Here is a 23,928-nt window from a genome sequence, read left to right as displayed (position 1 = left end):
GAACTCCTAAAATTCTTAATCCTAGTTATGTATAATTTAACAGTACTTGTTGCTTGGTGCTTTCAGGGCGCACATACTATTGCATGGAAAGATAATATTTATTTTTTGACTGTTGTTACCCTTTGTACCTTGGCTATAAGATTGTTTCAACAACGATTCGCTTACCTGAATTGTGTTTCACTTAACTCTAGTTTTAAAATATTGTTTCTTTTCCTATTTTACCATAGTGTTTTGGAGGAAGGAAATATTTAGATTTCTTACCTTTTAGATAAGTATCACCCAGAGGAAGGTATACATACATAGAATTATTCTTTAAGAATAACCACAGTTGGAGTTCTCATTGTGGCACCGCAGGAACGAATCCGACTAATAACCATGAGGTTGTGGGTTCGATCCCTCGCCTTGCTCAGCGGGTTAAGGATACGGCGTTGTGGTGAGCTGTGGTGTAGGTCGCAGACGTGGCTCAGCTCCTGCATTGCTGTGACTGTGATGTAGATCGGCAGCTGTAGTTCCAATTTGACCCCTAGCCTGGAAACCTCCATATGTGGGTATGGCCCTAAAGAATAACCATAGTTGTCTGCAGTGAAGTGTCATTTTTGGATTTAGGGTCAGGATGAGACAAAGATAAAGAGCATATCCTCTATGGGTTTGGGTTATTTGGGAGTCTTGAGAAGGGCAGGGTAATGTAAAGTGAGGTAGATGATGAACGACGTAAAGAACTGCTAAGTGTTATGCTTTAGGCTGCTTTTGTATATAGCTCTGGTTGGCAGTTAGACCAGCACTAGTCTCACACTGGCTGGCTCCACATCTTTATTTTTAATTTACACATTTTATGTGTACCCTTATTAACCAAGTATTTCCAATATGCTGGTATACAAGCCAGGAAAGTGAGAGCAGTTGTCTCAAGATGATTACACTGTTCCTTGCCATTCCCTTAAGACTAACCTGTACTTTTGTATGTAAAATTTCCTCAGATTGGGATAATTTATTTCCTGTTAGGACCCTGACTGATTCCCAGTCACCACAGTCTCATAATTTGTTCAAAACCAAGATGCCTTGGGCATTTCATCAAAGTATTCACTTCCTGGCTGCCATGATTTTATTTATTCTCTCTCTTGCAGTATGGGGCATATGGAAGTTCCCCGGCTAGGGGCTGAATCGGAGCTGCAGCTGCTGGCCTACACCACAGCCACAGCAACACGGAATCCGAGCTGTGTCTGCGACCTACACCACAGCTCATAGCAATGCCAGATCCTTAACCCACTGAGGGAGACCAGGGATTAAACCTGAATTCTCATGGATATTCCTTGGGTTCGTTACCACTGAGCCACGATGAGAACTCCTTATCTTCTTTTCTCTTCTGTGAATTCAAAATAGAGATCTACTGTTTCCCTTCCTTACAGTCTCAAACACCAGTGCAGAAATCTCTCTTAGACTGGATTCTGCAATGCAGGATAATCCTCTTCTTTAAACTAGTTAGGGCTAAGTCCCTTTAGACCAAAAAGCAAGTTGTAAGGCCTGCTGTGTCTCATTGACCCTCCTAATGCTGAAATACATATTTTGATCTTGCCATGCTTTGGCTCCATGGTAGGAAGAAGAAATCTCTACCCATATATAGTGACCTTTTAATCATATTAACTCCTTTTTGTGTGAGAAAATATCAGCATTTTCCCTATAATTAAGAGTAGAACGTCAAAGTTCCTTGCATGATATCAAAGACCATTATCACAAGTTCACTTTCTTGTCTCTCTTCACTTGCTTTTACTGTCCTCTCGACCAGGAATGTCCACAGTGCAAACCCAGGCAAAGTAGCAGAAGTCTACCTAGTCCTCAAGGTCCAGTTCCAATGTCACTTCCTCTGTGAAGCATTGGTGTTCATATAAGAGAAATAGAATTTCATTCTCACCGATTCTGTAGTGCTTTATATTAGAAATTTTTATCACATAGAAATTATGTGTGTGTGCATATAATGTCTTTCCTGAAGACTGAGAACTTCTTAAATGAAGGTACCATATTGTAATCATGTTTGTTTTAAACTCTAGTAGTTGCCACCATGCTTTGTATAAGGTAGGCTCTTGCTTAAAGGCATGTTAAAAGGATCGATACGTGAATGAGTGTGAAAGAAATATTTACTTTGTGGGAATTGCTGAAGCTGTCTCTAGTGTCAAGAGATTTGCTTTTACTTCTTCGATCTTTGTGTTAAAATATATATCTTGCATTGAGTTAGAATATGTAGAATGTTTAACATGAGAATAAACTTTGCATTATTTCATATGTTATTTGCAGCTTAAAATTTTTCCTCACCAAAAATATAATTCATATAAAAGAAATGAAACATTGTATATAAATTAAATCATTTTTTCTCAGTATAGTGTATGAGATTATTAAATACTTTGGCTTGATTCTTAGTCATAATTTTCATTTTTATCTTTCAAGAAATATCACTATTTAGATCCAGTTTGTATCACATTTCATTAAGAAAGTAATTGATGTCACCTTTTTGTTTTCAGCTAAACCATTTACTTCTAAAGTGAAACAGATGCGGTTACATAGAGAAGATTTTGAAATATTAAAGGTGATTGGTCGAGGGGCTTTTGGAGAGGTAAGAAATAAAGATTTTATAGAAGATCTGATAATTTTTGCAAGCTATTTTATACAGTCTGTGAGAGAATTTAACTGAAATATAATTTACTTGCTGTTGTAATTGATTTTGTTAATTGAAAACCTTATTAAAGTCTGAATGAAATCTTTCTACATGGAATTTTTTTCCAAGGCATTTCTGTTTTTCATGTGTCATGGTAAGTTTGAATATATTTCTAGACTCTCTTCTGTTCCATTGGCCTCTTTCTCTCTCTGCATGCTAGTAGCACATTGCCTTAAGTTACTTTAGTTTAAGGAGTTTTGCTATCTGGCAGTGTATATACTCTGATTTCCTCTTTCTTCTCTGTTCTTGGCCTTTTGTATTTTCATATAATTTTAGGTTATGTGCCTCAGTTTTTATTTACTCTTAAAAATCTGCACCCACACCCAGCACCCATCTGCTGGAATTTTGATTAGGATTGCACTGAAGCTAGAGATTTATTTGTTGATAATTGACATCTATAACAATATTGTCAGCCAACCCATGCACATGATGTATCCCTCTGTTTATTTAGAGCTTTAAACATTAACCCACTAATATTTTGTAGTTTTCTTTCAGTAGAGAGGATTTATACAAATTTCAGCAGATTTATTCCTACGTATGTGATGTTCTTTATGTTATTTTAATAAGATTTGTTTGTTAAATTTTATTTTTAATTGTTTTTTGCTAGTTAGAAATAAAATTGAACTCTGTTTATTGATGTCATAGTCAGTAACCTTGCTAACTGTACTTTTAAAGTAAAAAATTGTGTTGGATTTTAATAAAATGCTTTACTAGCGTCTTTAGAGACATGGCTTTCCTACTTTACTCTGTTAATGTGTTGAATTACATTGATTTATTTTCAAATTGGAAAGTAACCTTGCATTTCTAAAATAAGCCATCATTGCTGGGATGAATTATCCTTTTAATGTACCGTTGAACTTGGTTTGCTGTTTGTGTCTTTGTGTCCATGCATGTGTGCGTGTGTGTTTTCGATCTTTGAGGGAAATTGGCCTGTAATTTTTCTACCTAGAGCATCCTGACCAGATTTTGGCAACTTGCTTATGCTGGCCTCAGAAAAAGAGGGAAGTGTTTCCTCTGTTACTGTTCTGTAGATTTTGAGAATATTGTTATTTCTTCCTTATATGCTTAGAAGATTTCACTGATGAAGCCATTTGGGCCTGGAAGTTCCTAGAAAGAGAGTTTTAAATTAAATATTTAATTTCTTTAAATGAAATTGAAGTATTTGGATTTCTTTCCTTCCTGTCGCCCTTCCTCCACTCCTTCCTTCCTTCCTTTTTTTTTTTTTTTTTTTAAACTGCACCTATGGCATTTGGAAGTTCCTGGGTCAGGGATCAAATATGAGCCGCAGCTGTGACCTGTGCAATGCTGGATCCTTAACTCACTGTGCTGAGGTGGGGGGGAATTGATCCTGAGTTGCTGCAGAGACAGCGAGGGATCCTTAACCCACTGCATCACAGTGAAACCCTTGAATTTTCTCTGTAGATGTGTGGATTAGGCTAGGTTCATCCATGTCATTTAATTTTTAAAATTTATTACTATATTGATTATTTGCCATTCTCATTCTTTTTCACCTGCCATGCTTAGATGTTTATCAGTTGTGTTAGTTTTTTTTTTTTTTGTCTTTTTGCTATTTCTTGGGCTGCTCCCGCGGCATATGGAGGTTCCCAGGCTAGGGGTCGAATTGGAGCTGTAGTCTCCGGCCTACACCAGAGCCACAGCAACTCGGGATCCGAGCCGCATCTGCAACCTACACCACAGCTCACGGCAACGCCGGATCATTAACCCACTGAGCAAGGGCGGGGATGGAACCCGCAACCTCATGGTTCCTAGTCGGATTCGTTAACCACTGCGCCATGACGGGAACTCCGTGTTAGTTTTTTAATGAATTAACTTTTGCCTTTTGAATTTTTCTTTGGTAGATTTGTTTTCCATTTCATTAATTTCTGCTCTGTCTTTTAATGTCCTCTTTTTTGGTTTTAAATTGCTTTTCTTTTTCTAACTTTCTGAGATGGATACTTAGAGCAGTGATTTCCGATTCTTTTAAATGTGTTATCTGCAACTTTAGCTGCAACTGATAGGTTTTGATACATCATTTTCATTATAGTTTTGTTCAAAATACAATGTGATTTCCAATATGATTTTGAATTTCTGTTGTGATTTTTTTTCTAGCCATGATTTTGGAAGTTTATTTCTCAATCTCTAAATATTTGGAAGGTTTTTAGTTATATTTCTGTTTTTGAGTTAGAATGTAATTCCAGAGCAATCAGAGGATATACACTGTATGATTTCCAGTCTTTGAAATTTTCTGTGCAGTGTTCTATAAATATCAGTTAGGTAAAAGGCATTAATTTTATTTTATTTTTTATTTTATTTTTTTTTGTCTTTTTGCCATTTCTTGGGCCACTCCCGCAACATATGGGAGGTTCCCAGGCTAGGGGTTTAATCGGAGCTGTAGCTGCTAGCCTACGTCAGGGCCACAGCAATGCGGGATCTGAGCTGCATCTGCGACCTACGCCACAACTCACGGCAACGCTGGATCCTTAACCCACTGAGCAAGGCCAGGGATGGAACCTGCAACCTCATGGTTCCTAGTTGGATTCATTAACCACTGCGCCATGACGGCATTAATTTTAAGTCTTCCATATCCTTATTGTTTTCTTTGGTTGATGTATCATTTCCTGAGAGAGAAATGATGCTTTTATATTTTATTCCATTTAGTTTTCATTGATAACAAATATAAATGTTATCATTGATATCATTGTTTTCATTGATACCAAATATTATCTTTAATACTTTTCGAGTTAAATATTACTCTGATATTAGTAGAAAGTATTCTAGTTCTTTTAATTTTTCTTCTGCATTAAGTATCTTACTCCATTCTTAGTTTCGGCTTTCTATAATCTTATATATTTACTATTACATAGAATATAGTTTTTGTTTTTTAATCCAGTATGGTACTCTCTTATCTTTTAATTGGAGTATAGTTGGTTGATGTTTAATGTAATTACACTACATGTTACTATTTGTTTTCTCTTTGTCTTGCCCATTCAGTATTATGTTTTTCTCAATTCTTGGATTAGCGGAGTATTTTATTTTTTCTCCCCTTATATTAATTTCTTAGTTGTACCATCTTTTATTGGTTTTCCTAGAGATTGCCACTTGTATTCTTGGTAAATTTGTATTTTGTCAATTCCCTTTTAACTTAATTTACCTTTTTTGGTTATTGCTGTCATGTCTTTTAGTTCTACATATATTCGAAACCCCAAACGATATGATTATACAGTCCTTATTTTATTTTACTTGTTTTATTTTTTTGTTTTTTGTTTTTTTTTTTTGCTTTTTAGGGATGTACCCATGGCACAGAAGTTCCCAGGCTAGGGGTCAAATTGGAGCTACCGCTGCCGGCCTACACCACAGCCACAGCAACCCCAGCTCTGAGCCACATCTGTGACCTGCACCAGAGCTTGTGGTAACTCCGTATCCTTAACCCACTGAGCAAGGCCAGGGATCAAACCCACATCCTCGTGGATGCTAGTTGGATCTGTTTCCACTGAGCCACAATGAGAACTATACAGGCCTTTTTTAGATTTGCCCATGTGTTTACATTTACCATTGCTCTTCACATTCACATACTTATTTATATTTATATACTTCTCTTTGATACTCTTGTCCTTTTGACTTAAAAAAATTCCCTTTAAGGAGTTCCCACTGTGGTATAATGGGAACGGCAGTAACTTTGAAGTGCCAGGACACAGGTTCAATCCCCAAACTGACACAGTTGCTACAGCTGACTGTGGTGTAGGTCATAATTGCAGCTAGGATCTGATCCCTAATCTAGGAACTACATATGCCATGGGGTGGCCAAAAAAGAAAAAAAAATTCCTGTTAGTATTTTGCCAGGTCTGCTGAGATAGAGTATTTGCATTTTTTGGTCTGAAAATACATTTATTTTGAGGTTTTTACATTAAAAAAAATTGTTTTATATATATATATGTTCACACACACACAGCTTGTGGAATTTCTGGGTCGCATAGTAGGCATAATTAGCTTTAGTTGGTAGTGCCAAGTAATATCCCAAGTGGTTACCAACTTATACTCTCACTGACAGCATATGAAGGTCCCAGTTGCTTCACAATCTCACCAACACTAGGATCTTTTTTTTTTTTTTTTTAATTTTTAAAACATATTTTAGCTTTTTAGGGCCATGCCCATGGCATATGGAAGTTCCCAGGCTAGGGGTCCAATTGAAGCTGCAGCTGCTGGCCTGTGCCAAAACCACAGCCATGCTGTGGGATCTGAGCCATTCCTGTGACCTACAGCACAGCTCATGGCAACACTGGATCCTTAGCCCATTGAGCAAGGCCAGGAATTGAACCCACATCCTCATGGATACTAGTTGGGTTTGTTACTGCTGAGCCATGACAGGAACTTCAGGATCATTTTTTTTTTTTTCAATTTTTCTCTTTTAAATTGAAGTATAGTTGATTTACAGTGTTGCATTAATTTTGTCTGTGCAGCAAAGTAATTTAATCATATGTATTTTAAAATACTCTTTCCCATTATGGTTTATCATAGGTTATTAAATACAGTTCCTTATGCTATATAGTAGGACTTCGTGGTTTATCTATTCTACATACAACAGCTAGCCTCAACCTCTGACTTCATCCCTCCCTCAACCCCCTCGCCCTTAGCAACCACAAGTATGTCCTCTGTCTGTGAATCCATTTCTGTTTCATAGACAGGTTCATTTGTGTCATATTTTAGATATAATTAGTGTTTGTCTTTCTGACCTCACTTAGTATGATAATTTGTAGTTGAATCCATGTTGCTGCAAATTGCATTGTTTTGTTCTTTTTTTGTGGCTGAGTAGTATTCCATTGTATTTATGTACCATGTTTTCTTAATCTGTTCATCTGTTGATGGACATTTAGGTTACTTCCATGCCTTGGCTATTGGGAATAGTGCTACTGTGAACATAAGGGTACACATTTCTTTTTGTTTCATTGATCTTTTCTATTGTTTTTTTGTTTGTTTGCTTCTATTTCATTTATTTCTGCTCTGATCTTTATGATTTCTATCCTTCTGCTAATTTTGGCTTTTGTATGTTCTTCTTTCTCAAGTTGCTTTAGATGTAAAGTTCAGTTGTTTGAGTTTTTTCTTGTTTCCTGAGGTAGGCTTGTATTGCTACAAACGTCCCTCTGTAATTGCTTTTGCAGCATCCCATAGGTTTTGGATTGTTGTCTTTGTTGTCATTTTGCATCTAGGTATTTTTTGATTTCCTCTTTAATATCTTCAGTGATCCATTGGTTGTTTAGTAGTGTGTTGTTTAGTCTCCACGTGTTGGTGTTTTTTTTGCAGTTTTTTTCTTGCTGATTTCTAGTCTTGTAATGTTGTGGTCAGAAAAGATGGTTGATATGATTTCAGTTTTCTTAAATTTACCAAGTCTTGATTTGTGGCCCAGAATGTTATCTATTTCAGAGAATGTTCTCTGGGCACTTGAGAAGAATGTGTATTTGACTGCTTCTGGATGGAATATTCTATAAATATCTATTAAGTCCACCTGGTCTAATGCATCATTTAAGACCTGTGTTTCCTTGTTGATTTTCTATCTGGATGAACTGTCCATTGGTGTAAGTAGGGTGTTAAAGTCTCACTATTATTGTGTTACTGTCGATTACTCCTTTTAAGGCTGTTACCAGTTGCCTCATATATTGAAGTGCTCCTATGTTCAGTGCATGTATATATTTACTGTCATATCTTCTTCTTGGATTGAGCCTTTGATCATTATGTAATGTCCTTGTCTCTTGTAACATTCTTTTTTTTTATTATTTTTATAATTTTTTTATTTTCCCACTGTATAGCAAGGGGGTCAGGTTATCCTTACATGTATCTTGTAACATCCTTTATTTTAAGGTTTATTTTGTCTGGTATCAGTATTTCTACTCCAGCTTTCTTCTGATTTCTGTTTGAATGGAGTGTTTTTTTCCAAATCCTTTCAGTTTAAGTTTGTATGTGTCCTTAGAACTGAAGTGGGTCTCTTGAAGACAGCATATATATATATATGGATCTTGTTTTTGTATCCATTCAGCCAGTCTGTGTCTTTTGGATGGAGCATTTAGTCCATTTACTTTAAAGGTGATTATTGATATGTATGTTCTCATTGCCATTTTCTTAATTGTTTTGGATTTTGGGTTTTTTTTTTTTTTGGGTCTTTTTTCTTCCCTTCTCTGTTCTCTTGTGCTTTGATAACTATCTTTAGGGTTGTATTTGGATTGCTTTTTGTTATTTGTGTGTCTATTGTAGATTTTTGGTTTGTGGTTACCATGAGGTTTTGATATAGTAGTGTATATATATATTATACACACACACACACACACACAGAAGATTGTTTTAAGTTGCTGGTATCTTTCTTTTTTTTTTTGGTTTTTATCACCACAGGTGCAGCATATGGAAGTTCCCAGGCTAGGAGTTGAAATGGAGACACAGCTGCCAGCCTGTGCCACAGCCACAGCAACAGCAGCATGGGATCTGAGCTATATCTGTGACCTACACCACAGCTCGCAGCAGTGCTGCATCCTTAACTCACTGAGCAGGGCCAGGGATCAAACCCGCAACCTCATGGATACTAGTTGGGTTGGTTTCCAGTGAGCCACAATGGAACTCCTAAGTTGCTGGTGTCTTAATTGCAAATGCACCTCCATTGTCCTGCATTTATACCCTCCTCTTCTCATGATTTCTGGTTTTGGTAGCATATTTGTGTGTGGATGATTTGCTACCAGCACTATATGTTTGCCTTTACTAGTGAGCCTTGTTATTTGTGATTTTGTTTTTAGTTGTAGCCTTTTCTTTTCCACCTAGAGAAGTTCCTTTAGTATTTGTTGTAAGTCTGGTTTAGTGGTACTGAATTCTCTTAGCTTTGGATTGTCTGTAAAGCTTCTGATTTCTCCTTCAAATCTGAATGAGAGCCTTGTTGGGTAGAGTAATCTGGGTTGGAGCTTTTTTCCTTTCATCACTTTAAGTATATTTTGCCATCCCTTCTGATCTGCAGTTTCTGCTGATCACTCAGCCGATAACTTTATGGGGTTTCCCTTATGTTATTTGTTTCTTTCCCCTAGCTGCTTTCAGTACTTCTTCTGTCTTTAATTTTGGTCTGTTTGATTAATATGTGCCTTGAGGTGTTCCTCCTTGGGTTTATTTTATGTGGTATTCATTGTGCTTTCTGGATTTGAGTGAGTGGTTTCTTTCCCATGTTAGGAAATTTTTGGCTGTTATCTCTTCAGATATTTTCTTTGGCCCTTTCTCTCTCTCTTCTCCTTCTGGCATCCCTATGATGCAGATGTTGGTGCATTTAAAGTTGTCCCAGAGTTCTCTTAGACTGACTTCATTTCTTTCCATTGTTTTTTCTCTTTTTTGTTGTGTGTCAGTGATTTCTACCAGGCTATCTTCCATATTACTTATTTGTTCTTTTATTGGAGAGGTGTTCTTAGTTTTTGTCAAGTCCAATTAATTAGGCTTTTCTTTCTGATTATTGCTTTTTTTAATCCTTGAACAAATTTTTTTCTACCCCGAAGATCATGAAGATATTTTTACTATGTTATCTTCTATAATCTATTTTTTTTTTTCTTTTTATGGCCACCCTCTGGCATATTTTGTTCCTAGGCCATAGATGAAACCCCAGCTAGAGTTGGGACCTATGCCAGAGCTATGACAACGCCAGATCCTTAACCTATTGCACTGGGCCAAGGATTGAACCTGTGTGTCTGCTGTGGCAGACACTGTTGATCCCAGTGCACCACAGCAGGAACTCATATAAATTTTTTAATTTACACTGATGTCTGTCATCCATCTGGTATTCTTTTGTGTTTTGTGAGATATAGGTCAAGGTTAATTTTATTCTTTGTGGATTCTCAGTCTTTTTATTGTAAAGACTACCTTTTCTACTTTTGTTTGCAAAGGAACTTTCATTATGAATCAGGTGACCTTATATGTGTTACTCATTAATTTTTAATAGTTTTTAATGTAGAATTCTTGTTCATATTTTGTTAATTTATGGCTTTTTGATGTTTGTTGATGAGCCTATAAATATTTTCAGAATTCCATTTTCTAGCTTTGCTGCTTGACTAGAAATATGTTGATTTTAGTATATTGATCTTGTATTTAAGTACTTTGATATATTACCGTATTAATTTTGGTTTATAAATTTTTTGAATTTTTTCATGTACACAATCGTACCATTTCCAAATAATGACAGCTTTTAGCTTTTCAATCTTTATACCTTTTATTTCTTTTTCCTATGGTATTACAATAGGGAGTGTCTTCCTTAAAGTGTTGAATTTAGTTGTTAAAAATGGAATTTTTTTCTGGTTTGTGATTTCAGGGAGAGTATGAAGTTTACTACAGCTTTATAATTTTTTTGTGGTTATTCTTTTTTTTAGGTAAAGGAAGTTTTCCTTCTCATCCTGGTCTTTTTAGAGTTTTTATTAATGTTATGGTTTAGCTACTATATTTAGTTAATCTGGAGATAATATTAATTTTAAATATACCAATATCGGGTCACTGTGTAAGTCTAATTTAATGGTTCCTGATGTATATTTCTAATGTATCACTGGTTTCAATTTGCTAGTATTTTATCTTTTTTTGTTATATGCATGAAAAAGATTGGCCTTTAATTTACCTATCTTTTAATTTCTTTATATTTTTAAATGGATATGCTTAGCTCATGAGATAATTTGCAAAGTATTCTTACCTTTTAAATTTTCTGAGTTTGCATAAGATTATTATTGTTTCTTTACATGTTTGGAAGAATTTGCTAGTGAAACCATCTAGGAGTGCAAATTTTTTTGTTTGTTTACATCTTTTGAAGTAAATTCTATATATATTTAAATATAGTAATTGTATATGTACAGTTCTACAAGTTTTGACAAATTTGAATTCATTCTTATCAAGATACAGAACATTTCCATCACCCTAAAAAGTTCCCTTTCCTGCCATTTCCTCAAAACTTCCGCCAAGTAGCAATCAGTGTTTTACATTTTAACTGGATTAGTTTTGGCCGTTTGAAAAATTTCATAAGTGGAAATAATACCATATGTACTCTTTTGTCTGGCTTCCTTAGTTCAGAAAAATGTCTTGAGACATCCATTCTTGTGATCAAATATATTAATACTTTTTATTGCTGATTAGTGTATTATTAACATAACACAATCTTCCTATGAACATTTGGGTTATTTGTGGTTGGCTATTAGGATTAAAACTGATGAATTTTTTTTACAGGTTTTTGTGGAAATGTTTTTATTTTCTTTAGGTGAATACCTAGGAGTGGAACTGTAGAGTAGGTGCATATATTTACATTTTAAAAAACTGCACATTTTCCCAATGGGGTTGTATCATTTTACATGCCTACCAGTTTCATGTTCTCAGTAATAATTGTTTAGTCTTTTTTTTTTTTTTTTGACTACAGCCCAGGCATGTAGAAGTTCCTGAGCTAGGGATGACCCCAAGCAGCAGCAGTGACAACACCAAATCCTTAACTGTTAAGCCATCAGGGAACTCCTGTTGTTAATCTTTTTAATTTTAGTCATTCTATTGGGTGTGTAATAGCATCTTATGGTCTTAAATTGCATTGTTATTTGGATTTGTGTTATGTAGGAACATAATGATGAGTTTTTGTGTGCTTATTGACCATTCTTATATCTTCCTTTGTGAAGTGTATGCTCAGATATTTTGTTCATTAAAAAAAATAAGGTATTCGGAGTTCCTGTTGTGGCTCAGTGGTTAAAGAATCCGACTAGGAACCATGAGGTTGCGGGTTCGATCCCTGGCCTTGCTCAGTGAGTTAAGGATCTGGCGTTGCCGTGAGCTGTGGTGTAGGTTGCAGATGAGGCTCGGATCCCGCGTTGCTGTGGCTCTGGTGTAGGCCGGTGGCTACAGCTCCGAATAGACCCCTAGCCTGGGAACCTCCATATGCTGTGGGTGCGGCCCTAAAAAGACAAAAAACAAACAAAAAAAATAAGGTATTCACGTTTTCATTATTGAGTTGTAGGAATTCTTTATATGTATAAATGTCCTTTGTCAGATATATGTTTTGTTAGTATTTTCTCAAAGATTGCATAGCTTGCCTATTAATTTTCTTAAAAATATATTTTGATGAGCAGATTTAAATTTTGATATTTAGTTTTCTTTCTTCCTCTTATAGTTATTATTTTCTGCGTTCTGTGTAAGAAGTCCTTATTTATATCCAGGTCACAGAGATATTTCCCCTTTTTTTTCCCCTAAAATCTTTATCACTTTTATGTTTATATAGGTGTTTCCATTTCACATTAATTCATGTGTGATGTGAGATAGGGATCATAGTTCATTTTTTTTCCACATGGATATCTGGTTGTTTTGCATCATTTCTTGAAAAGCCTGTTTCCACGCCTATTGAATTACTCAGTACTTTGGTCAAAAAAATCAGTTGACCATTTGAATGTTGATCTATTTCTGCACTTAGATCTGTTTCATTGATCTCTTTGTCTATCCTTGTGTCAGTACAACACAGCCTTAATTCTGTAGCTTTATACTATAAAGTTGAGAGTATGTAACGAAGTCTGGGTGTGAGTCCTCCTTCTTTGATCTTTTTTAAAATTGTTTTAGCTATTTGAGGACTTTTGCTTTACTATATAAATTTTAGAATCAGTTTCTTTTCTCTCTTTTTTTTTTTTTTTTTTTTTACTTTTTAGGGCCGCACTTGTGGCATATGGAGGTTCCCAGGCTAGGGGTCCAATCGGAGCTACAGCTGCCGGCCTAAGCCAGAGCCACAGCAATGCAGGATCTGAGCTGCATCTGCAACCTACACCACAGCTCACGGCAACGCCAGATCCTTCACCCACTGAGTGAGGCCAAGGATCGAACCTGCAACCTCAGGGTTTCTAGGCGGATTCGTTTCTGCTGTGCCACGATGGGAACTCCAGAATCAATTTTTATAAAAGCTTACTGGTATTGAAATTGAGTTTGTATTCAATTTATAGATCAGTTTTAGGAGAACTGACATCTTAATCTTGAATCTCCTAGTTAGTCCATGAACAAGGCATTTCTCATTGTCTTTTATGGTCTATTTAAATTTTTCTCCAGAATATTTTGTGATTTTAGTGTACAGGTCTTGTTTAAATTTTGTTAAATTTATTCCTAAATGTTTTATATTTCTTGGTATGATAAGTGATATTTAAATATTTATATTCAAGTAGTATGCTGTTAGTATGTAGCTATACCACTGGTTTTTGTATCTGACTTTGTTTTCTAAATTCATTTATTTAAAAATGTTTTGTTTTAGCTACTGTTTTCTTAGTTTTTCTTTGTAAACAGTTTTATTGTCTGAGAATAGGAATAATTTCCTTTTAACTTTCCAGACTTTATACCTTCTATTTCTTATTACACTGGTTTGGACCTCTAGTACCATGTTTAATAGATGTCATGAGGGTAGACATCCTTACCTTTTTCCTGAACTAAGGGAGAAAGGATTCAGTGTTTGACTAGTATGATATTAATTGTAGGTGTCTTTATAGGTGCCCTTTGTCTGATGGAAGAAATTACCTTCTATCCCTAGTTTGCTAAGAATTTAATAATCATATGAATTTGCTCTTTTAGCCTGTTACTTTGATGGGTTACTTTGCTTGACTCTTTAATAGACTTTTTTAGAGCAGTTTTAGGGCCACAGCAGAATTGGGTGCAGTGTACACAGAGTGCCTGTTGCCCGTGACCTTGCACATGTGCAGCCTCTCCTACCATCAACCTCTCAAACGCAAGCGACATGTTTATTACAGTTGATGGATCTGTATTGACACATCAACACCTAAGGTCTGTAGTTTTTATTAGGGTTCACTCTTGGTGTTGTATGTTGTATGGGTTTGGACAAATGTTAATTATACTTTCCTACCATTTTGGTATCATACGTAGTAGTTCATTGCCTTTAAAATCCTTGTGCTCTGCCTATTCATCTTTTCCTTAGCCCAACCTTTGGCCACCATGGATCTTTTTCCTTCTCCATCATTTTGCCTTTTCCTAAATGTCATAGAGTTGAAATCATACAGTGTTTAGACTTTTCAGACTGATTTCTTCCACGTAGTAATATGAATTTTAAGTTTCCTCCATGGCTTTATATTGCTTGATAGCTCTTTTCCTTTCCATTGTCTGAATGTACCACTGTGTGTTTTTTTTTTGTTTTTTTTTTTGTCTTTTTGTCTTTTTGGGGTTGCAGCTGAGGCATATGGAGGTTCTCAGGTAAGGGGTTGAATTGTAGCTATAACTGGAGGTTTACACCACAGCCACAGTAACTTGGGATCCGAGCTGCATCTGCAGTCTACACCACAGCTCACAGCAATGCTGGATCCTTAACCCACTGACCAAGGTCAGGGATCAAACCTGCATTCTCATGGAATGGATTTGTTTCTACTGAGCCACAACAGGAACTCCAAGTGCCACTGTTTGTTTATCCATTCATCTCCTTCAGGACATCTTGGTTGCCTCCAAGTTTTGGCTGTTACGAATAAAGCAGCTGTAAACTTCCATGTGCAGATAGTTGTATAAACATCACTTTTCAATTCATTTGGGTAAATACTGAAGAGCAAGATTGCTGCATTGTATACTAAGAACATGGTTTAAGTTTTGTAAGAAACCACTAAACTGTCTTCCAAAATGGCTGTACCATTTTGCATTCTCACCAGCAGTGAATGAGAGTTCCCATTGCTCCATGTCCTCATCAGCATTTAGGAGTTGTCAGTATTTTGAATTTTAGTAGTGATAGAACGTTGAGAGGCATGTAATGATATCTTGTAGTAGTTTTAACTTGCAATTCCCTAGGTGATGTCAAGTATCTTTTCATATGCTTATTTGCCATCTGTATATCTTTTTTTTTTTTTTTCTATTTCTTGGGCTGCTCCTGTGGCATATGGAGGTTCCCAGGCTACGGGTCGAATTGGAGCTGTAGCCACTGGCCTACGCCAGAGCCACAGCAACGTGGGATCCGAGCCGCATCTGCAACCTACACCACACCTCACCGCAACGCCAGATCGTTGACCCACTGAGCAAGGGCAGGGACCAAACCTGCAACCTCATGGTTCCTAGTCGGATTCATTAACCACTGCGCCACGACGGGAACTCCATCTGTACATCTTCTTTGGTGAGGTGTATGTTAAGATCTTTAGCCCCCTTTTTTTTTTAATGGGATGGTTTGTTTTCTTATTGTTGATTTTTAAAGTTTTCTTTGTGTATTTTCAACAATACCAGGCCTTTACCAGATATATTTTTTGCAAATATTCCCCCCCCACAGGTTTGTCTTCTTATTCTCTTAACAATGCTTTTCACAGAGCAGAAGTTTTTAACAACATCTAAGCTTATCAATTATTTATTTTCATGAATTATGCCTTTGGTGTTATATAGATTGATTTTTCTAATATTAAACTAATTCCTGGGGTAAACTCCATTTGGTCATGACTTAGAGACCTTTTGATACTGCTCTATTCTCTTCCTTAGTATTTTCTCAACTGTTTCCTGTCTCTGTTCATGGGGAATGTTAATCCCATAATTTTCTTTTTTAAAAAAACAGTGTGTCGGATTTTGACATCAGAGTTATACAGCACTTGTAAAATGAATTGAGATGTGTTTGCTCTTTTTGGGAAAGTTTTGTATATATTATATATGTATTTTTTTTCCCTTAAATTTTTGATAAAATTTACCAGTGAAAGCATCTGGTCTTGGTTTTTTCTTTGTGGGGTGTTTAATCCCACTAATTTAATTTCTTGATGGTTATAGATCTATTGAGATTTTCTATTTCATTTTTTATTGGCTTCAGTAAATTTTGTGTTTCATGGAGTTCGTGTATTTCATTTAAGTTTTCAAATGTATAAAGTTGTTCATAAGATCTCTTTATTATTTTTTGGTATCTGTAGAATATGAAGTGATATTCCCTCTTTCATTTTGGTTATTTATAGTTTATGTTTCATTTCTTTTGATCAGTCATGTAGAGGTTTTTCTGTGTTATTAATTATTGAACAAAGCTACTTTGGGTTTGTGAATTTCCTATATTTTTGTTTCTTTTTTTAAAAAAATTTTTACGGAGTTCCCGTCGTGGCTCAGTGGTTAACGAATCCGACTAGGAACCATGAGGTTGCGGGTTCAATCCCTGGCTTCGCTCAGTGGGTTAAGGATCCTGAGTTGCTGTGGCTGTGGCATAGGCCATTGGCTACAGCTCCGATTGGACCCCTAGCCTGGAAACCTCCATATGCTGCAGGAGCAGCCCAAGAAATGGCAAAAAAAAAAAAAAAAAAAAAAATTTTTTTAGAAAGTTAAAACAGTTTTTAAATCTTTTTTTTTGTCTTTTTTTATTTTTTTATTTTTTTTATTTTAGGGCTGCACACGTGGCATATGGAGGTTCCCAGGCCTGGAGTCGAATCGGAGCTGTAGCTGCCAGCCTACGCCCCTGCCACAGCAATACCAGATCTGAGCTGTACCTGCTACCTACACCACAGCTCTTGGCAATGCTGAATCCTTAACCCACTGAGTGAGGCCAGGGATCAAACCTGCATTCTCATGGATGCTGGTCAGTTTTGTTTCCACCGAGCCACGTTGAGAACTCCACTTTTTCAATTTTTATGTGTTCATTTATCATTATGGAATGTTTATTTTATGTAAGATTATATTCCTTGTCTTGTTGTCTAATTCGTTTCATACAAATATAGCCTTTTTCTTTTTGCATTTATTTTTAAAGTGACCATCTGGCGAATCTCATATAGTTAGAGATTTTGCATTTTTAATTCGCTCTGATAATGTCTGCACTTTCATTGGACTGTTTACACCATGGATCAACAAACTTTTTTTGTAAAGTGCTAGACTGTAAATATTTTAGATTTTGCAGTCCATTTGGTTTGTGTGGCTACTAATCTACTTTGTCACTGTAGTGTGAAAATAACCCTAGACAGTTTGTAAATGAATGGATTTGGCTGTGTTCAAATAAACTTTATTTATAAAACAGATGTTAGGCCATATTTGACCTTCAGGCCACAGTTTACTGCAGCCTGTTTTAGACCATTTATAATTAATGTACTTATAAATACAGTAGACTTAGGTATGTTGTATATTGTTTTCTCTGTCTCATCGGTGTTCTTCTGTTGCTCTCTTCATGCCTTCTTTTGAGTTGTTTGAGTATTTTTTAATGTTCTTATATGATTTCTCTATTAGCTCTTTTGCTAGACATCTTTGTTATTTTTTTGATGGTTGTCTTTTATTATGGATCTTTTTTTCCCATCCCAAGCATTTAACATCTTTGAAGTGTCATAGCATTCTAATTCATCACAGAAGCATCCGTGTCAGTTTTCTTCTTGTTGATGACTTTGCTCTCTTTCTTCTTTGTGTTAGTGCATAAACTAGAGAGTGGCATCAAATAAATGTCATGAATTAGTCAAACAAAAGTGAATTGCAGTGACCCAGAAAAACAAAACTTCTGCTGAAAAACTATATTAATTGGTTATAAAAATTGGAAAGGAAGAACTAGAATCCCAATTTGAAGATGTGATATTATTTCAGAAACCCAAGATAATAACTGAAAGCTACTATATATTAAAGAGATAATAATTATACATAATCAGAAGTCATGAACTTTTATATGTGTAAACAACCACAGTTGAAAGATAATGGAAGAGGAGATCCTGTTTGTGGTGCAGTGGAAACAAATCCAGTTAGGAACCATGAGGTTGTGGGTTCCATCCTTGGCCTTGCTCAGTGGGTTAAGGATCTGGCCTTGAGCTGTGGTGTAGGTCGCAGATGTGGCTGGGATCCTCTGTTGCTGTGGCTGTGGCATAGACTGGCGACTGCAGCTCCCAGTGGACCCCTAGCCTGGGAACCTCCATATGCTGTGGGTGCATCCAAAAAAACAAAACACACAACTGCACTTTGGTTCTTTAAAAAAGTTAATGTATTTAAAAATTGGGGGGGGGGGTTTACAAGATTTGTTCAATTTCAGAAGCATAAGTTTAGTATACATCTATTATCAAAACAGTATAATAACAGAGAATGTATTTTTTTCAATTTTATTGGGATGTAGTTACTTACAAAGTTGTGTTAATTTCAGGCATACAGCAAAGTATATCAGTTATACATGTACGTATACCCATTCCTTTTCAGATTCTTTTCCCATGTAGGTTATTACACAGTATTGAGTAAATTCCCCTGTGCTGTAGGTCCTTGTTCTCCATCTATTTTATATTTGTTAGTGTGTATATATTAATCCCAGCCCCCTAATTTACCCCTCTGAAACCAAAAGTTTGGTTTTGAATGTCTTTAATTTGATGATGGATATGTGCCAGAAACTTAAATCAAACCTTTAATGTTAAAACGTCACATGTATTCCATTTACATCAGGAATAAGACAGGGAGTTCCCATTGTGGTGCAGTGGAAATGAGTGCGACTAGTATCCATGAGATTGTGGGTTCAATCCCTGGCCTTGTTCAGTGGGTCAGGGATCTGGCGTTGCCCTGAGCTGTGGTGTAGGTCACAGATGCAGTTTGGATCCCACGTTGCTGTGACTGTGACGTAGGCCAGCAGCTGTAGCTCTGATCCGATCCCTAGCCTTGGAACATACATATGCCGCAGGTGGGGCCCTAAAAAGCAAAAGCAAAAAAAGGAATAAGACAAATATAGTTAACACTGTTTTGTTTGTTTTTTTGTTTTGTTTTGTTTTGTTACTGGAGTTTCTGGCCAGTGCATTAAAAAAAAAAAAAAGAAAAAAAGAAAAATAGAATGAGTTAATGGGATTGGAAAAGAAGAGAAAAATCTGTAAGCATTTACAGATCACCTATATAAACATCTGTAGAAAAAAATAGATATCTGTATGTATTAATAAGGTAATTTAGTATTTCTTAAATAAAAGATTATTTTATAAAAATCAGTGGAATTTCTTTCTACTCAGTAATCAGAAGAGATGATGACATAAACCAGAGGATGATGGCATATGATACCATTCACAATAATAAATCAAATCTCTAGGATTTAACCTGACAAACAGTGCATGAGATCTACATGGAGAGATTATTACAACATATGATTAAAAAAAACCCCTGAAAAACAGATTTATCATGTTCAAATATGGTACAAAATATTTGTAAGGATGTCAGTTCTTCCTAAATCAATTCATTAGTTTTACAAAATGCCAATCAAAAGTCAGTGGAATAGTTTGAGAAATTCCACACACTAAAGACTTTGTATAGAACCTCTTATTCTAACACACGTGATTGTTTGACATCAACTCTTCTGATAGAAACAATTAGAAAACCTTTATTAAAATAAATTCAGGTGTTTGAAGGCGTAAGAGCTATACACTAATCAAAGACTGAAGGGACTGAGAGTCACAGAAAAGGTCTTTTGAGAGGTGAACCCCCAGCATTCAGTTTTACCTTTCTTTTGAAGACACTTGTCTGGTGTCAGAGAAGTTAAAGAGAACTTTCAGAAATCTCACAGGTAGGGGAAAAAAAATGGAGCTTAGCTCTCAGTGAAGTGGAAGGCTTTGTTAATTATCTCAGGTATTGAATTGGAACTCCTGAGAGACCACACCCTGAGGTGTAAGTGGAAATAGGCCAGCCCTCACAAGACTGAAACTCAGTTCTAGTCCAGTCAATCCCAGATTGGATTAAGGCAATCTGACCCTAATGTAGAAATGAAATACACAGTGATTGAAAGTAAAACTTAGGAGTTCCCGTCGTGGCACAGTGGTTAAACGAATCTGACTAGGAACCAGAAGGTTGCGGGTTTGATCCCTGCCCTTGCTCAGTGGGTTAACGATCCAGCATTGCTGTGAGCTGTGGTGTAGGTCGCAGTCGCGGCTCGGATCCCGCGTTGCTGTGGCTGTGGCGTAGGCCGGTGGCTACGGCTCCGATTCAACCCCTAGCCTGGGAACCTCCATGTGCCGCGGGAGTGGCCCAAGAAATGGTAAAAAGACAAAAAAATAAAAAAATTAAAAAGTAAAACTTAATAGGTTTCACTGCAGTCTGAAGAGAAGATTAGTGACATGGAAAATAGGTCAATAGGAACTATCTAGGCTGAAGTATGGAGAGGAAAAAAAAATGGATGGAAAGTTTAAAAATAAGTGAGGGTTCAAATTAGACATAAAGAAAAAATTAACATGTATGTATTTATAGTTCCAAAGGGAGATGAGAAAGAGAGAAAATGGGACAAAAATAATATTTGAAGAGATAAGGGCTGAGAATTTTTCAGAGCTAACTAAAGACGTTAATCCATACACGGATTTAAGAATTATATGACTCCATGATAAGATCAATACATTTAGGGCACATAATACATCCAGCCACACACTGTAAAACTTATGAAAACCAAAGATAAAGAAAAAATTTTGGTAATAGTTAGAGGAAGAGGGACATGTAACTTTCAAAAAGCGATGCGAAGACAATACATTTTTCAACGGAAATGATGAAAGTTGAAGATAACAGAAAACAACATCTTAAAACTGAAAGAAGAAAACCTGTCAACCTCTGATTCTATACCAAGCAAAACAGATTTTTCCAGTGAGGACAAAAACTTCAAAATACTGTTGATGCTTTTGATTTCTGGGCTATTAGATAACTGTGTCCATGGTAGGAGGTGAGGCTCCAGTTCTCTTTGCCTTTGGATTTTAATCAGTTTGTTGACGCCAGATCAGCTTCAGAGTTATTAGGATCCCCTGTTAAAAAGGATTAAGACAAGAACTTGGAGCCAGACTAGAGACTTTCAGGTATCTTCCCCCAAGTGTAAACCTTTGTTCCTTACTTTGGATCTCAAAGGAGACTCAAAGCTGAATTTAGGTTTCCAGTCAGCCTTAGAAACTCATTTGCTAGTGAAACAGAGTCACTGAGATTTGGGCTTCCAGGCTGATGGCTAGAGGACAGGTCTTCAGTCTTAATCCACTTGATTTAATCATGGATAGAAGTGAAGGGGAATTACTCAGCCTTTCCTTTTTAGCATTTGTCTCTTGACTCTAATAGAGAAGGTAAAACCTTTCTTGCTTTTAAGATGGAGTGTTTTTATTCACTCCAAACTTGAACTCTAGGAGGAAAAAGGCAGCAGGCTAAGTTTTGCTAAAAAGGGAAGTAGAGCAGAGTGAATTTGCCCAACCACTTACCTCTGTTAGTATAGTTCTTGCAGATACTTTGAAATGACTCATGCATTATATTTAAGGCTAGAATATTAATGGGTGTTGTGTTTTCAGAGAAAGTAGAGGTCCTCCCCACCTAACAAAATACATTTTGTCATTACTGTCGCTTCCTTAAAATCGTTTCATATTTGGAAATTAGTAAAAGAATTGATGGCAGAATGCAATCAGAAAAAAACTGAATGGGAGAATGAAATCAGCAGTGGGTTAAGAATCTGACTGCAGCAGCTTGGGTTGCTGAGGAGGTAGGGGTTTGATCCCTGGCTGAGTACAGTGAGTTAAAGGATCTGGTGTTGCTGCAGTGTAGTTTGCAACTGTGGCTTGGATTCAGTCCCTGGCCCAGGAACTTCCATATGCAGAGTGTGCAGCCATAAAAAATAAATAAATAATAAATAAATAAATGGGAGTGAAGATGTAAGATACTTCTGTCTTTGTAATGGGGAATCGTGAGAACCTTGTACAACTTCTTCCTGGTGCTTACACTTTTAAATTCTTGTTTTTGTGTTTAATGTTTGTCTTCACCAATAGATTGTAAGTGAAGGCAAGGATTGAATTTATTTATTATATCAATACTTGGCACAGTGCTTTTAAATATAATAATTTTCCTTTCCAGAGATGAAAAGCAGAAAAACGAAGGGTTTTCTTTGTTCTTGTTGTTCAGGTGTCTCTGTTTTGACTAATAAAAAATACTTACTGGAGTTCCCGTCACGGTGCAGCAGAAATGAACCTGACTAGGAATCATGAGGTTGTGGGTTTGATCCCTGGCCTTGCTCAGTGGGTTGAGGATCTGGTGTTGCCGTGAGCTGTGGTGTGGGTTGCAGACGCGGCTTGGATCTAGCCTTGCTGTGGCTCTGGTGTAGGCCAGGGTTGCAGCTCCTATTCGATCCCTAGCCTGGAAGCCTCCATGTGCCATGGGTGTGGCCCTAAAAAGAAAAAAAGAAACTTATTAATCATGTACTATATCCATGATGCTGAATAGTATTACAGTCTAATCAAAGGCTACACAGCACTGAAATCCACTTCTGTTCTGTGGCATTTCTTTCCAATTTTATTGTATTCATAGGTAATAATATTGGTAAACATTTATATCTAACCAGCTTTTCTTACCAGATAGTTTAAGTCTCTTCTCTATGTGTTGAAATGTTTCTTTTAAACCTGATTTCTAAAGGCTCCATAAAAGTCCATTATGTGGAAGTTTTGTAACTTTCTTAACAGTAATGGTAAGCTAGAACGTATGCCCCATGAAGGTAAGGATTTTCCCCCTGTCCGTTCATTTCAGTTCCTCAGCATCTATAGCAATGTCTGGTACATAGCAGGTACGCAGTACATAATGAATACTGAGGTTGTCCTGTTTTTTTTTTTTTTTTCTATATTAGAAATAATGCTTTCCAAAGCATTTTTATACATTAATACTTTCACTGCATTTCAGAAGATTTTTTTTTTGTCTTGTTGTTGTTGTTGTTGCTATTTCTTGGGCCGCTCCCGCGGCATATGGAGGTTCCCAGGCTAGGGGTTGAATCGGAGCTGTAGCCACCGGCCTACGCCAGAGCCAGAGCCACAGCAACGCGGGATCCGAGCCGCGTCTGCAACCTACAACCACAGCTCACAGCAACGCCAGATCGTTAACCCACTGAGCAAGGGCAGGGACCGAACCCGCAACCTCATGATTCCTAGTCGGATTCGTTAACCACTGCGCCACGACAGGAACTCCCAGAAGATTTTCTAAATAATTTATTCTAAAATAAACTTTTGGAAGAGGACCTTGCTGGTTGAAAGAATATGGACAGTGATACATGATTTCAGAGTAGTTTTCTGCTAGATAATGTTATTTGTGGCTTTCTATTTTTTGTACTTTAATTTTATAAATTTTCTGTACTAATTATATTCTAGTAGAATCAAGAGTTATTTTTTTTTCTTTTAAGTACATTTCTTTTTGTTCAGGGAGCCAGTAGTGATCTTGTGCCTGGAGTATAGGGTTTTGTTATTTTATTTTTAAAATTTTATTTACGTGTAGTTGATGTACAGTGTTGTGTTAATTCCTGCTGTACAGCAGAGTAATTCAGCCATACACATATACGTGTCCATTCCCACGTAGGTTATCACAGAACACTG

The 23,928-nt window shown here is 36.5% G+C and overlaps 1 protein-coding gene across 11 annotated transcripts in view; it reads left to right on the top strand.

Annotated features, from left to right (window-relative positions):
- The window catches only part of CDC42BPA (CDC42 binding protein kinase alpha), a 289,959-nt gene that overhangs the window by 52,190 nt on the left and 213,841 nt on the right, over window positions 1-23,928 (top strand). For all 11 annotated transcript variants that reach the window (XM_047755429.1, XM_047755428.1, XM_047755424.1 and 8 more), the window contains exon 2: window positions 2,511-2,602. In XM_047755429.1, coding sequence (XP_047611385.1) covers window positions 2,511-2,602 — 92 coding nt within the window. The remainder of the gene's footprint in view (window positions 1-2,510; window positions 2,603-23,928) is intronic.

This window comes from Phacochoerus africanus, chromosome 12 (genome assembly GCF_016906955.1).
Source record: "Phacochoerus africanus isolate WHEZ1 chromosome 12, ROS_Pafr_v1, whole genome shotgun sequence".
Lineage (NCBI taxonomy): Eukaryota > Metazoa > Chordata > Mammalia > Artiodactyla > Suidae > Phacochoerus > Phacochoerus africanus.
Note: the sequence above shows the minus strand (reverse complement) of the source record. Positions and strands in the feature narration are given on the sequence as shown.